Source organism: Diplotaxodon limnothrissa, linkage group LG7, assembly GCF_057381915.1.
Source record: "Diplotaxodon limnothrissa isolate DT_005_m linkage group LG7, D_limnothrissa_male_GT1.1, whole genome shotgun sequence".
NCBI classification, from domain to species: Eukaryota; Metazoa; Chordata; class Actinopteri; order Cichliformes; family Cichlidae; genus Diplotaxodon; species Diplotaxodon limnothrissa.
The window spans coordinates 50,823,399-50,839,550 of NC_140602.1; the positions used below are offsets into that span (position 1 = coordinate 50,823,399).

General features: G+C 41.0%; 1 protein-coding gene across 1 annotated transcript in view; it reads right to left on the reverse strand.

Annotated features, from left to right (window-relative positions):
* Positions 1-13,052, reverse strand: part of hcn1 (hyperpolarization activated cyclic nucleotide-gated potassium channel 1) — a 74,025-nt gene extending 60,973 nt beyond the window's left edge. The window contains exons 1-2 of the mRNA XM_085358355.1: positions 12,697-13,052; positions 1,509-1,932 (exon numbers count right to left, since the gene is read on the reverse strand). Of these exons, the coding sequence (XP_085214481.1) occupies positions 1,509-1,932; positions 12,697-13,052 (780 nt within the window). The remainder of the gene's footprint in view (positions 1-1,508; positions 1,933-12,696) is intronic.
* Between the last annotated feature and the right edge of the window lie 3,100 nt (positions 13,053-16,152).

Here is a 16,152-nt window from a genome sequence, read left to right on the forward strand (position 1 = left end):
GCCCCGCTGGTACTTAAGCAGAAAGATGATCTTTTTCTGTATTATAAAAGTTCACTGATCCGTAATATGGGTACCAGGAATCAGGCACAGTTCTGACTGGAGCTTATGTTTACACGGGCACAACAGCAGCTTTTATATAAAAGCCAGATGTGGCCACCGTGATGTCATCGATTGGTTTATAGCAGGGGTGTAAAATATATAGCCTGCGGGCCAGAATTGGACGCGCAAAGACTCTAATCCGGCCCACTGGAAAGCTTTGGAAATGTGAAGGGCAGGATCAATTTTGGACTTCTAACTGTATTCATTCATTAGTTTTACAGCTTTCCCTCAGATAAAGACCTCCCCCATGGATATAGATACTACACCAAAGTAATTAATAACACAAAAGTTCCTTTTCACTTTCTTATATACAATATTGTGTAATAAAGATGGGCTGAAGCTAGCAAATGAGACACTAGATTAATTAAGAATGTGCTTACCGAACTGTTAAATGACACATGAACAAGCAGCGTCATCTGCTCTCTACAACCTTCCCGTATACCTTCATACAAATTTACTCCACTTTTCAAACCTGGAGGCTGCATCCATCTTTTACATACAGTCCATGCACATAGCACATTATGCCTTGTTGCACTCCTCTTGCTGCTGATATATTTTTAATACACTCCGTGCATATCAAACAATCTAAAACAGCATGGCTAACAGCACGTGTAACAATAAGGGAGGAACGTGTCCCTGACGCTTTGCTGCAAGGACATTTAAAATAAGAGGGAGTCAAGCTGATTAAAAATGACAGCGTTATGTTCACCTATTTACATTTTAACTACGAAATCGTACACACAGTAATGACTTTGGCCGTGATATCTAAACTGGATCCACTAGCTGAAATGACAGGGTCACGATGACGTGTAATTACTTAGTCCTTAGGAGAAGGATGAGAACACTGGATTCAGGTTGGAAAAAGTCTGAGACATGCAGTGACTCAATAGTGGGTAAGTAATGCATCACTCTCTGTTATGTCCTTTGGGTATAACCTTGTGATATTTACACAAAATCCACTACAGTTAAACTATTAAGAAGGTTGCTCACTACGCCTCAGATTCATCTTTTTACACTGGAGACCACTGGAATGGTAAACTGTTAAATGTGTTCCCAAAACGTTGATTCTGTTCATCTGGACGTAGTGATTTCAGTGGCGAAACGTTTCATCACTCATCCAACTTCTCCAGTCTCTGGTCAGGCTTTACCTCTGAAAACGCTACGTCTAGATGAACAGAATCAGCTGTTTGGGATTTCCTTACCTGGTTGACGTGTTGTATTTTTCTCCTAATAAAAGCATCTGCTCTGATTTCACATTTCAAATTAATTTCACACATCAGTGAACTGAAACTGATTACACTAGTTACCTACAGATAAGTAGATAACTCCCAAGCAAGGACCCCACCCAATCACAGTAAGAGACCACACAACTTTGTTAATTTATGTGACAAAGACAAATATATACGCACCTCCTCCCACTGATGTATGTATCTGATGAGTCGGGACAGTCTTAGCAGACGCAGAAGACTGAGGATCTTGGTGAAGCGGACGATTCGCAGGGCGCGAGCTGTTTTATATACCTCTGAGTCAAAGCCTTTCTCCACTATCAAAAATATATAATCCACTGGAATGGAGGAAAGGAAGTCCACGACGAACCAGCTCTTCAGGTAATTCATCTTGATGACTTTGGGATCTAGGATGATCTCTGAGCTCTCCTCATTGACGATCCCCGTTCTGAAGTTCATGACCAGGTCCACCAGGAAGATGGTGTCCGAAGCCACGTTGAAGACCAGCCAGGTGGTGGTAGTCTGCTCTGAGAAGAAGGTTATTCCCACAGGAATGATGATTAGATTCCCCATCATCATGATGAGCATTATCAAGTCCCAGTAGAACCTGTGGAAAAACCGAAACAAATGAGTAATGCAAGCGATAAAACATGCTGTAGCCACAAAACTGAAGTCCACAGGGGAAAAGAAATCATGCTTCTTTTCTGCTTATTCTGCTGATATTGTTTATATGTATAATTCTGTTTATCCCAGTGCACTGCATACGGTCAGAGGTGACTGTTCACTCTGTCACTACATGTCTTATGAAAAGGAAGAACAGTCCCAGAAAAGAGGAGCACTGCACAATGTTGATTTATAAAGCTCTGCTTAAAAAAATGCCCGATCACTCTGCTCTCTTCTGACATTTAAATACGGTATTTACCGTGTCAGGTCACATGACTTTCTAACATTAGCTGGGCCTCTTATTCAATCTGAACTTGCTCAAATACTCTGCTGCCTACAAATAAGATACGCTTCAAGAGCACGAAGCTACATCCCGTTCTTTTATTAGAACATTTAAAAGGTTACGTATCAGCGATAACTCAATTCACTCTGAGGGAAAGTGTGAAACAAGTTTCATTACGATAGCTATAACGCCAGTTTGCTCCAACTCCAACTTCATGTGGGAAGCAGAGAGGTAAGGGGATTATAAAAGTCAGTAGTAGTCACCTTCTGACATCAGTCACTGCCTATGAAACTCTTCACTGCAGCCTATCCAGTGCTTCAGCCTGCAAAGGTACACAGCCTGAAAGATCTTACGTTGCCACTTCTGCTATCAGCAGATAACATGCAACATCTAAACAGCCGACAATATTAGATAATCTTTCAGCTCAGATCTGGAAAGGCTCATACATGCAAGCTTAAGATCTCGCTCCGAGAAGTATATACTTGAGTTCGTACCAAAACTCTCGGGCTCAAAGTTAATTACGATTCAAGGACATCACTTACTATATGTATTCAGGGCCCTTTAGACTGAGACCCTCTCCATCCTTCCTGGCTGTGTTAATGTCCCTGCCCTCTGCCTTTCGATGAACAGAGCCAGAAGTAATTCATCAGCACCCTGCTCTTTTCACAAAGTGTTCTGGGCCCTGAGTAAAGGCCAGACAACCATGAATGAAAATAGATGCTTTCAGCAATCCTATCTCACTCTAAAAACTCTCCGCTGACGTTATCCCCGCTCCGTGCCTGCCTGCCTCTGCTCTGCCTTGCTGACCATCACGTTGTTGTTGAAGGTAGAAATGAACTGGCTGGCCGGATGCCTGTCTGGCAGACTTGCCACCCAGTAATGGATCTGTTTCAATAAATTAAGCCGAGGCCTTGGCTTTATAAATACCCACAGATCACATGTCTGATAACTGTCTTCACTTCAACTAAACACTGAGGTGGCTGATAAGGTCCACAATAGGTATTTTTACCCCAGCAGATATTGAACTGCTGAGCTCGTTGAGTTCATGCTAAACCATGATGCAAACTGAGTCCTCTCAGGTCAGCACAATAACAACAAAGTTACGCAACAAGTACAATGCGCACTAGAACCGAGCTATAGCATTATGAGTAATAAGAGCATTTAAAAAAAACATACGAAAGCTGTGCTTTTATACGCTTTTTAGCACGTGTGTCATTATATCAACCTTTCAATAAGCTGATGCTTATTGACCTGATACGTCATGTTGTGTGTGACTTTTTTTTCTTGTAATTGTTTATACTGTATTTTAGGGCTGAACGATATATCGCATTTGCGATAATATCGCGACATGATCAAGTGCAATTTTCTAACCGCAAAGGCTGCGATTATACTCTGGACATGTCCAAATTCATGGGCTGCATCCTCCTGAGGCCGCATTTGTAGACCGATTACGTCACAGCGACGCGCCGAAGGCTGTCCAAATTACTACCATATCCCAGAATTCATAGCGCGGCCCAGCCAAACTCCAGTTTCCAACAATGGCGGCCGCTACTAAGTTTTAAAATTACTCATACTAATCTTTCTGGGTCACAAAATAAACTTTTAACATATTTTCAGGCGAGAAAGTAGTTGTGTAAACATCAAATATCTGCTCGGTTTATCAAGATATCCCATATTTGCAAAAGTGCTTCGACGTTTTCAGAGGCGTCTGCTACCCACCAGCTCGACAGCTAGCCGGGAGCTCGAGGGTTACTGATGCGGCCGAGAACGGCACAACTCCCGGCACATCATTTTCAGATCACCGCGTAGTTTCGCTGCTCGGGTTAAACGTAATATATAAGTCACTTAGACAACCTAAAAATGTTATTGTTGGGCTTTTTTCAGTGTTTTGTTTGTTCGTGAGTAAATCGGTTTGGCTGAGATTAAAGTTATTAGATTAGATAAAATAAAACTTTATTAATCCCCCGGGTGGGTTCCTCCTTGGTTTTCACACAGCTGACTAAACGTCAAACAGAAAACTTATTAAACAGAAGTATGAGACAGTCGAGAATTTACGCCAGTGTCTGGTTATATTTTAGATAGCAAGAAGCAGACGGCCGAGTTTATTAAACTCCACCGAGACAGCGGTGACGCTAATCAGAACTAGACCGTCCAATTTCACGCCTTTAAACTTTAAAGGCGTGTTTGTGTGTGTGTTTATACAATTGCTATTATGTTTGCACTTTATGTGTAATGTTACTGACTGCAGAGATCAGTAAGATGTGTGTATTTTTTATTTATTAGTTTTATTTATTTAATATTATTTTTTAATTGAATGACTGTCTAGTAGTTCACAGATGTCGAAAAACTGAGTGTGGTAAAGCCACTGATTTTTTTTATGTATATTTCTGCAATCTGCACATTGTACTGACTTTCATTTTAATGTTTACACCAGGGTTCCTTGTCAGCACTTTATGCTCAGATGTTTGTAAGCTAAAAATAAACTATTGTGTATGTTCAAATATACTGTTGTGATTGAAGAAGTTAAATAAAAATGTCAGTCATCAATTCATGCATCACCTCATGTCATCATAACAGAGGTCTGTCTTCCAGGAAAGAACAGTTTAAAATTAATGTAATATAGTATTGGCCATACTATATGATGTATTGCTTGTCTTTGTTTAATAATACAGAAGACAAAGACCTTAAAAAATAATCGCATATCGCATCGCAATCGCAATATTGGGGCAAAAAATCGCAATTAGATTATTTTCCATAATCGTTCAGCCCTACTGTATTTCAGTGTTAAAGAAGAGGCTGCCATGACTAATCTTTTTCAACTTTAATCTAAGGCAGGGGTGCTCAATCCCAGTCCTCGAGAGCTACTGTCCTGCAGCTTTTAGATGCATCCCTACTACAACACAGCTGAATCAAATGTTTGATCACCTCTTCAGCATGCCATCAAGTTTGGAGAAGGCCTGATAACAAGCCATTCGTTTGATTCAGCTGTGTCGGAACAAGGATGCATCTAAAAGCTGCAGGACAGTAGCTCTCGAGGACCGGGATTGAGCACCCCTGATCTAAGGGGATCAAGGATTGTATAATATCAATGAACACAAACATTTATAGCTAAAAAAAAAAAAAGAGAGAACAACGGTAGAGCAAAAATAGTTAAATAATAAATAATACACAAAAATGTGAGTTCAAGATGTACAGTCTGTTAATTTGGAGATTAAAAAAAACTAGTCCCTGTGAACTAAGATGTTTTATTTTCCTGCTTTCAGCAAACAGATTTTAATATCAGAATTTAAGTTGAATCACTTTTTGAATTTGGATGTTTTCCACTCATGTTGACAGAGTTCCCACATCTCTAACATATTTATATTTCTATTGTGACTTTTGTGGGTGGTATTTATACTGTACATGACCTCTAAGACACCCACATATCTGTTGAATTAAACATTGTGCTTCACTTCTCAAATAAAAGAAGCATTAAGCAACCTTGAAATTAGAGATGGCACGATACCACTTTTTTATGTCCGATACCGATACCGATATCATAAATTTGGATATCTGCCGATACCGATATGAATCCGATATAGTGTTTTTTAATCAACAAAACTGTTTTTTAAAATATCTTGCTGCATTTTGCAAGTCTGCAAGTTCATACTCAAGTTTAAAACAACAACTACACTAAAGCTATTCTGTTATACCTGTATACAAAAAAAATATTTCATAGTTCAGCAATACTGATCAATCTAATAAACTTAGACCTACACCATCCTCCCTATTCTGGTATTTTAAAGAGTACTTAGCGTAAATATTAAGCAACCTAACTAATAGGGTTCCAACTCCCAGCAACAACAAAAATAAATAAATAAAAAATAAGGAACCACCCCTCACGCGCCACCTCATGATGCTTAATCGACGTAATCAACCTTAATTTGATGCAGTGTGAAAAAAAATGCACAGAAATCAATTATTTTTCAAGAAATATTAAATAGATTCAACATCTTTCTTCAACAAAATTGCAGACTCCACAGATGGTACCTTCCCAAAGTAAAAAGTACTATAGCTTACTAGGGTATATATTAGACTTAATGGTCACTATATACAGTAATTGACTTCTATTCATTTTACATCAAATTAAAACTTTGGGTGTCAGATAATTATTTATTAAAAGCTAGACATTTTAAATGAGAATAAGAAAGAAAAGTATGTCTTTGTGCCCCCTTTTCCCTGTTCATGCCCTATCGGCCCCCCTGGCTAAACTTTGCTAGATCCGCCCCTGCACAGTTACCAGCGTCAGCTACGTAGAAAAAGATCCTGGTGTAGAAAGTAATATTAAATACATTCTAACAACAGCTTATCAAGCTTAAACGTTCTGCTGTTGTTCAGCCGCTGGTTTCCTCTTTCTGGTGCAAAGTGGGCCAAAAACAAACAAGAGACACGGACTCGCGACAGAAAAGCCGATCAGCTGATCGTTAAGCAGTTTCATGATTGAAGTAGCAGCAAGAAGAGGCAGTCGCTTGTTAAGCTTAACGTGGGAATGCTTTACAAACATTCAGAGATGGACTTACACACTTGCTTTACTTCTCTCGGGGATAACTTTGTCGGAGATGAAATGCCAGGTTGCTAGCGAAGCTCCACATGCTATCCAGACCACCGACAGGTCCCGCATGCCACAGCTGCTCTATCACGTGATGCATACTGCTCCGACGTGCTAACGTTCTGAGGTGAGTTACGGCGTGTTGCAAGTTTTGTGAGGTGCTTTCGTGATATTTAATGGATCGGATTACATTTTTTATTTTTCTCCGATATCCGATCCAGTAATTTAGGTCAGTATCGGACCGATACCGATACGTAATATCGGATCGGTCCATCTCTACTTGAAATATTCGTCATCAGAAGAATACAAGAAATCTGTCAAAGGGAGTGAAACCCCAATGCTACTAGAGTTTACATGTAACTCATCACATACCAAAGTCAAAAACAACAGAGTATGTAACTTCAAAGGTACCATAGTCTAACTGTATTCTGCTTCTGTAATAAAGTACTCATTTTAAGTTAAGTTATCAGACTGAAATAATGAAAATACTAATTTGGAAGTTTAAATGCTAAAAACATTTTTTTATTTATGGTAACACCAACGCAGGTGTGCTCCTTTTGGTTTTACTGACCTAGTCACAGAGGCAGCTCTGATACTGCATTAAGCTTAAGCTTTTGGTCTAATGTGCCACTTCTAAGAAAGCACCGCAACTAAACCAGTAAGGGAGTGCAGTGCACTTAACTGTAACTGCGGCACCAACACTAGCAATGGATTCCAGCTAAAGTACTCTACTTCCACATTCACCCGGTGCTGTCGGAGTACAGCCTCCCCTTCCAGCCCATTTCAGCACTCAAGTCCCGTCCCAGCTATGGATTCACATCCAGATGAAATGTGTACTCTGCTAATCATCTTTTATCCCGAGTTTACAATCAATTTTAAAAAGCTTGGTCTGAATGCTATAACACGCTGCTGTTGTGACTGTTTAAAATGGGAGACATTTCCCAAACACTGTAAGATCTGCAGCAACGGAGAAACTGTGGCGCTCTGGTCACTCACGCAGCATGAACTAGCAAAAAAGCGTATGCGATTTGAGTGTATCGCTGAAAAAATACTTTGAGACAATATGTTCCACTTATAACAAGAGCTGGAAGCTACAGAACCCCAAAGGGGGAAGCAGTGAGCCTCTAATAATCCAGCTGAGGCAGATTAATCACAAGAAAGTTAAAAAAATCTTCCTCGAATCAAGCCAGCACATTTTGTCTTGTAGGTTTCCTTCTTACAACAAGTGATCCATCATGATCAATGCCAGACCCACTCCTGCCAAGCAACACAATGAAGTCCACATGATCCTACTCAGCACAACCAGTCTACAGTGTAGCAGGTACACTGTGCTACAGCATGGCACATCCTCAGACAGAGAGAAAAACAAAGACTTTGGGTTAAAAAAAAAAGGATGTCAGAGTCATCTACGAATGTCGAGATGAGTAAAACAGAACATGTGGGAAAAGATTTGTTCAAGCTTGATTAAATACTCTAAACTAGCTTTACTCGCCTCTTTCTTCTTTTTAATAAGGCTGTTAAATTAGGAATAAATAAATTAGGGGTAGTAAAGCTACACTGTAAAATTTCTGCCTCTAACCACTCAGAAGAATGCAGGTTTTAGAGTATAGACTATCTGAAAGAAACACAGTTGACTCTACAATTCATTCTGTTAATTAAAAGAACTGCAACATGAGAATTTACTTTGAAAAGGCTTAAAACCTGCACAACGTCTTTGAACAACAGCATATGGAGCATGACAAAGCCACCTTTAGCAAAACCAGAGGTGCGCGAGGCCGTGCATGGGCCCTCTCAAAAATCTATTAATAATGAATATTACTAACCTGCCATAAATCTTTAAGCAGCTACTGTGTACAAAGAATATGTTGAATATTGAGTTTCAACCCTCGACAAAGCAATATAAAGCCCGTGTGAATGCTTGGTGTCATTCATGGTCTGTACTTACGTAATGCTTTTCATTAAAGATAGTGTTTTGTGTCTTTTGTTTTTGCTCACATAACATTACGATGAGAGTATGTAACAGTATAAGATTAACGAACAAGTGACGAAGACTTCTTAGCAAAAAGAAGAAAAAAATGAGAGAGGAAGATTTGCTTCCAAGAAATAGTACATGGAGCCACGTGCAACAAAGAAGCAGCCTTGTCTCTTCCACCACAAACTGGGCACAAACTGGGATGAAAACCTCAAGGTAGCACTTTCAAGCCAGGAGGCGGTCTCAGCGGCCTAGAAGGGGGTCGTTTCATTGCACTGTCTGGAGGACAAGAGCGTCTTCTGAAAAACAGCCCTCTGGAAAATGTCATGAGGAAGTAACCTTAGGGGGCCTCTGCCAGCGTGAGTGAGACAAACATTTTCTAATAGTGCAGAAAGAAGAAGGCCCAGTCTGCTTGAGCAATCACACATATGTTCTCATTACAGAGCCTTTTTTTCCTGCTGATTTTCATTGTAATCCCCACTGTATTTTTTGAAATTCCTCAAATATAACAAATGCAGCCCATTCACTTTGGGACCACTAATTAATCTCTTGACTCACTAACAGCTGTGGAACAGGTATCCATTTCACTGAACTGCTCTGGTCATACCCTTTGGCTATCTTTTGGAGGGGGTCAATCTTCTTACATAATTGAGTCTGTTAAGCTCGTTGACTGTTGTGTTGTGCTAATCCTTGCCTACCATCATTGTCCATCTGTGTCTGCAGAGGGGCAAACGCATACCAGTGTCTTTGTGTGGCTGAGGCTATGATAGCCTAGTTATCTTTATTCTTATGCATGGAAGGGCGGGGGGGATCTTGCAAGGGGTGGGGCATGAAGATTTATAGAGTTTAGCGCTACCGTGAGTACCATGTGGTATCTCATTAATCACAACAAATGTATGTAAAAAAAAATCAGCAGCAAAAGAAAGCCTTGCAGAAAAAGGGAGCGCTGCATTTTTGCAGCCTGCTCTAAGTTCAGGACCATGGACAGCTCTAAGCTCAAGGCACTGGGAGCCGAGGGGGGGACGACAACGTGCCCCGACACGTTACTAGTGATGTGCGGATCGATCCTGAAATATCGATTCCTCCGATACCAGTCATTTATGTTCTAGAATCGATTCTCACATTAAAATATCGATATTTTAGTAATTTAGGGTAAATTTGTAGTTTATCATTAACAGCAACACAGTGGAAAGAAACTATAACATTCGGATTGTCTACATTCAAAGGAACTACTTTCTCTTCCGCCTTTCATAGTCATGTGCGAAATACGGCTGTATAAATGTCTCGCAGCCCCTTGGCGTGCGCACTCACAACAATGGCTGAGCATAATTGAAGTCATGTGGGGACGTATTTTACCTCCACACACAGCTGAGACGTGGTTTGCAATACATGTGGCAAAAAAAGTGCTCCAAGAGTGAGGTGTTGTGTCCATACTAGGGAGACATTCAAAGGGGCTGTTGGGGTGATAAATACATTTTACAGGGTTTATTTATCGGATAAAATACGTTAATTGTCACCGTTATTATTGGCCGGCCCGGAAACAGCGGGAGTGTCCAAATTCAGAGGAGGACCCGGCCTTCGCGGTCTAAAGAAAGCCAGGTAGTACGTCACGAGCTCCCTCGGTGGAGTGAAACTCTGTCTGCTCCTTGCTATCTAAAATATAACCGGGCGCTGACGTAAACTCTCGACCGTCTCACACTTATGTTTAACCATTTTCTGTTTGACGTTTATTCAGCTGTGTGAAAACCACGGAGGAACCCTTCCGAAGGATTAATAAAGTCAAATTTAATTTAATCTAATCTAATAACTTTAATCTCAGCCAAACCGATTTACTCACGAACAAATAAAACACTGAAAAAGCCAAACAATAACATTTTTAAGTTATCAAAGTGACTTATATATCATGTTTAACCCGAGTAGGGAAAGAGGGGGGGGGTTGAAGACGATGTGTCGGTCGGCTCAGATATTTGAAGTTTACACAGCTACATTCTCACCTGAAAATATGTTAAAAGTTTTTTTGCGACCCAGAAAGAGAAATAAGGGTGATATTAAAACTAAGTTGCTGCTGCCATTGTTGGAAACTGGAATTGGCTGGGCCGCGCTATGAATTCTGCGATATGATTTTTCAATTTTGTTGTCCTAGAAAATCGGTCGAAATTTGGGAGAATGGTGGCTCCGGGAGATTTTCGGGAGGGGCACTGAAATTCGGTATTCTCTCGGGAAAATCGGGAGGGTTGGCATGTATGGTTGTGGCAACATCACTAACCTTGTCAAACAACTCAGAGTAAATCATATCACAGAATATGACGAGCGTATGTTGAGGTGAACTGAAGAGGAGGACAGGGACAGGTGCTGCTAGGGCGAGACACATGTCTCTCACAGAGTCCTTTAGTGCTGCAGGCAGGCAACGTGTTCAAATAGCACAACTTCATTTTTTTTTTATTCCTGTATGATGAACTCTGCATTATTAAGTGATAAGAACAAATAATCTGATGTCCTGTAATCATTATGACGCTATAATTTGAGATACAATAAATAAAATAAGTTTTTGTACAAAGTATCGGTATCGGATCAGTATCGCCGATACCACCCTGAATATTACTTGGTATCGGATCGGAAAGAAAATCAGTGGTATCGCACATCACTACACGTTACGTGTTGCGACAACGGAAAACGGGGATGATATTCACCACCAAGCTGTGCCAGGTGACACTGGTGCAGAGGGTGGACCAAATGAGATGCTTAATTGGTGAAGAGGTAAACTGTAAACACGCAGCTGGTGTGTGTGTGTGTGTGTGTGTGTGTGTGTGTGTGTGTGTGTGTGTGTGTGTGTGTGTGTGTGTGTGTGAGAGAGAGAGAGAGAGAGAGAGAGAGAGAGGGGGGGTGAGCACGTACTGCCTTTACCTGGATTCATTTGTTTACTGTGTATGGAAATGTAAGCAAATTGGAGGCAGCTGGTCTGAAACTCAAACTCTCTGCTGCAATAAAGCCAGAGAGCTGGTGCAGCTGAGAGGAAAAATAAATAAATTACACAAACCAAAGACCAAATCCAAATTATCAACCACTATGACATTTAGTGGGTGCCGAGGAAGGAAGTGTGGCATGATCCTTCTGCGGTTCCTTTGAAACAAACACATTCCATCACATTTCCTCATTCAAGTCAGTTTTTAAAAAATGCATGTAAAAACTCTCTGATAAGACTCGAAGATCAGATTTTTTTGTTACTAATTAATTCAAAACACGGCCATCTTCTCCTTAATCGTCTCCCTGCACGATTTTACCGCATTCTGTGCATTTTTTCCCTTTATGCACGCAGGCCCATCGGCTCACATCCGCCTACAAAGAAATGTTTACAACCGCCGATGGTGCAATGGCACTGTCACGTTGTGTCCAGGTACGGTCGCCCCTATACGAGCAGGGAATGTGTCGCAATGAGAAGCTGCCACTGCGCCGCTGGTGTGAAGCAGTCAGGAGGGCTGAGCTCTGTGTGTGTTCTCCAATCATGACATTCACCATCCTTTATCCAAGGACGTTTCACTGATACACCTTTAGCCTTAATGCGTCCCTCCCTTTTCTCTTATAATAATAATAACACTAAAAATGCCGCAATGAAACACACAGACACACACACACACAATCACTGAGCACATTTTGACAGAAGCCCTCCTCCCCTCCCCTACAGCGGAAGCCTGATTGCCTAAATACAGAGGTAGATTAGCGTATGCGCTTTGGGCCAGGTTGTGTGTGAGAGAGTGGCGATAACAAGTGGAGGCTATAGCTTGCAGACCTTAGGGTGACAGTGAGGGTGGATAAAATAAAGGGGAGGGGGAGGGGGGTTTGAGCAGGTGTCTATTCCAGCCCTTACCTAAAATCGCTATATGGATGAATGATCCAGTATCCGGCCGTCTGAACCCTTTCTTGCTCTTTCTCCACAGCTTTCTGGCTGCCGAACATACGCAAGGAGAACTTATTGACTCCGGGCTGCATCATGGCCCCAAATTGCCTCTGCATAAAACCATGTTGCCTGGACGCCCCCTCCAGATCATCGAAACCAACCATGGTCTCTTCCCGCTCCCCCTTGAAGCCCACTGAGTTGCCATGGTCCTTCATGTTCTGGCTCCCCGTGTTATTTTTCTGTATCGAGTCTTGCCTCTGAAAAACATTATTCCCATCCGCCTTCTCCTCCTTGTTGCTGGAGAACGAATTCGATTTGTCTTCCATGGCGCTCTTAGTTTTCCCGTTTTCTGGGGGGTTTTCTTCTGTTTTCTCCCTGAGACTACGCGTTCCCTCTCCGGCTCGAGAGAGAGAGAGGGAGGGGGGCGGGGGGGGGAGCGAGAGGACGCGCCGCGAGCTCTCCTGTTTCTTTTGATGTCCTTCAAACTGTTCGGCTCCTCTGCCTTCAACGCGAGTGCTGCAAACTGAGACAGAGTGGCCGAGAACCCGGTGGATCAGGTTTCTTGGGTTACCGCCATCTACCGACGGCCCCCGGCTTCTGCCGTCCAAAGCCTGTGCCTCATCTCACTTCGCACGACACTGCGGTTTAACTGGCACATGCTCTTGCACCTTATTTACATAATGTGGCTGACGATACCCCCCACCTCCGTCTCCAGTCCCCTCCTTTGCCAACAGTTTCACACACGGCAGGGGGAAGCCGCTGCTGTAGAAGAAAAAACACACGTATGACAAGTTAATGAGGGCTGGTTTTATTATTTTATTTCGTAATAAACCGATATAGATTAGGTGCTTCCTGTGGTTCGCCTGGCACCTGGTTTGCTTCCTGCTGAGAAGTTACAGTAGAAGCCAACTGGATGAAACAGATTGTAAAGTAGGTGCCACCGGCCACATTAAGTTAAACATCTTGTGGATATCGCAGTTTTTAAGGTGTTGCAGAACTTGATCCAACATTTCCTGTAACTACCTGCTGCAGTTTGCTTTATTTAAAAACTTGACGTACAGGCTGCGTAGAAACCAGAGCTTTTATATGCTCCACAAAGAGATGATCTGCTCTATGTAGGAGAATTCTGTAGTGAATTAGGTAACGTCTGAATTAATGAGCGCATTCTGACATATTGTGCAAATTAAGGGATGACCAACTGTTCCACTCATGCTGTTTCCAAAAGGTGTTTTCTCTAATTATGCGAACCGTGGTTCGCTCTCCTAGAATTAGGTCTCTATCCAGAATAAATCTCAAGGATTGCAGGTAAAGATGGGATGAGGAATAGACAAGAAAGAAGATGGACCAAAGAAAGGATGTGAGTCTGAGTTCTGGAATTACATTGCAGTGGGAAAATAATAGAATAAAGTGCAGAAATAATTTTTGTGAAGGATTGTAAAGACTGGAGGCTGTAGCCAGTAGATGGAGCAATACAGAAACTACAGAAGCAGCCAACCAATTAAAAGGAATTCTGATCAGCTAATCGTACTCTAATCGGAATTAGGTTTTGTTTGTTTGTTTGTTTGTTTGTTTGTTTGTTTTTACATCCAAATTTATGATACATTTCTTTATTATTTGCAAAGCAAGCTATCAAGTTTGGAAAATGTTCATGTTTTGTCACTTTTTCTGACATTGTTAAGACCGAATCATTAAATAATTGATCAAAAGAATATTTGGGTTATTCATTAATAAAAGGAAATAGTGAGTAGTTGTGGTTTTATAGGTTGCTCGCTTGGGAGTGTGGATGAAGAGAAGCAGAAAGAGTGAGAGAGCACAGGGAGTGGCTTCCCCCTTAATGGCATAATTGCAGGTCAGCCTGTCACACAAACCATCTGCCATGGAAACGCTATTTAGACATTACTGCTAAGAGTCAGGATATTTTGTGAAGGATGAAATTTTGCCTTATGCGTGGGAAAATCTAGTGCTGTGATTTTCATGTCAGACTCACAGCATGAAATGAGATTTTCTTAATTCCCACACTATCAATAGGTCTAAGAATGAGAGATATTTCAGAATAAACACACACATACAGATGGGCAAACAAATACATCCATTTATTTTCATATTTATACTCAGGTACTGTGTACATATGTGTACGTGTGTGTGTGTCCATTTATGTACATTTTTGACCGGGTGCAGAACTGTTAGGAAAAAAAGGTACTCCTGTAAGTATAAGAATGACTGGTTATGAGACACTGGCCATTATACACTGGTCATGCTATAAATGCATTAAAGCTATTTTCACATGGCTCCAGTCACCAATTGCATTGTTCACTATACCAGGATCATTAATTACCATGAACATAATATAAAACAGGCTTCTGATGGTATTAACTGGTAATACAGTTTTATTAGATTCATGAGAAATCATGGTTTAGGTTAAAGTTACTAAACTGCTACTGTTACTGTTCAGAAATGGTCACATTAGAAGGTTATCAAGGCAGCGTGCCTCTGTGTTGCATTCAGTGTACGTTCTCTTGTCTTTCTATTTTTGGGGGGATGTTTTTTGTTGGTATTTTCTGTTTTACTTTGAAATTTGTCTCCAGTATCTAACTTAAATATTGTTTGTTTGTTTTTTGGGGGGGGTTTTTGGCCTGTACCTGTGTCTCATATCCCCAAGTTGTCTCCACTTCCGTGATTACCCTGTGTGTACGAATAGTCCTTTCCATCTGTTTTAACCCTCCTGCCATCCTTTAAAAAACTCACACCCATCACCCTAGGGACCATTCTCAGCCACGCCATAAAAAGACCATATATCCATATCTTATTCCACTTTAAATTAGCCAACCTTGTAAAACTACTTCTCCCTGAAATATTCATGTAAAGTTTTAATTATATTTTCGTTGTTTTAACCCTTCAAATCCCAGTGTTATTACATGAGCGCTCTGTGTTATAAGCCCCAAAAACCAAAAAACGAAACTAAATATTTCCACAAAAAACCAGTTGAAGTAATATGTGATTGTCATTATAAGTAGGCCTTTAGATGGACCAAAGATTGGCACCAACATACATTTTGACCTGCCATTATTTTTTTGCATTTTTTTTGCAATTTAAAAATTAAAACTTCAAGGCCCTGAGTCTTCATTGACATCCAAGAAAAGAAGAAAAAATAAAATCATATGATGATAATTTGGGGTTGAAAAATAGCATTTATAATGGAAGTCAATGGGCAGAAAATGGTCCCCAGGGTGATGGGTGTGGGGATTTCTGCTGCTCAGCCATTTTAGGCTGATTTAAGGAATTCACACTGGAATATTAACATTGACAGGTAAAAACTATCCTGTGGCAAGTTTGGTTATATTCCACTGAACACAGTAGAAATGGCAGCCATTTAACACATAGCAGTGGCACAAAAAGGTCCCAAGAAGGCAGGAAGGTTAATCTCCT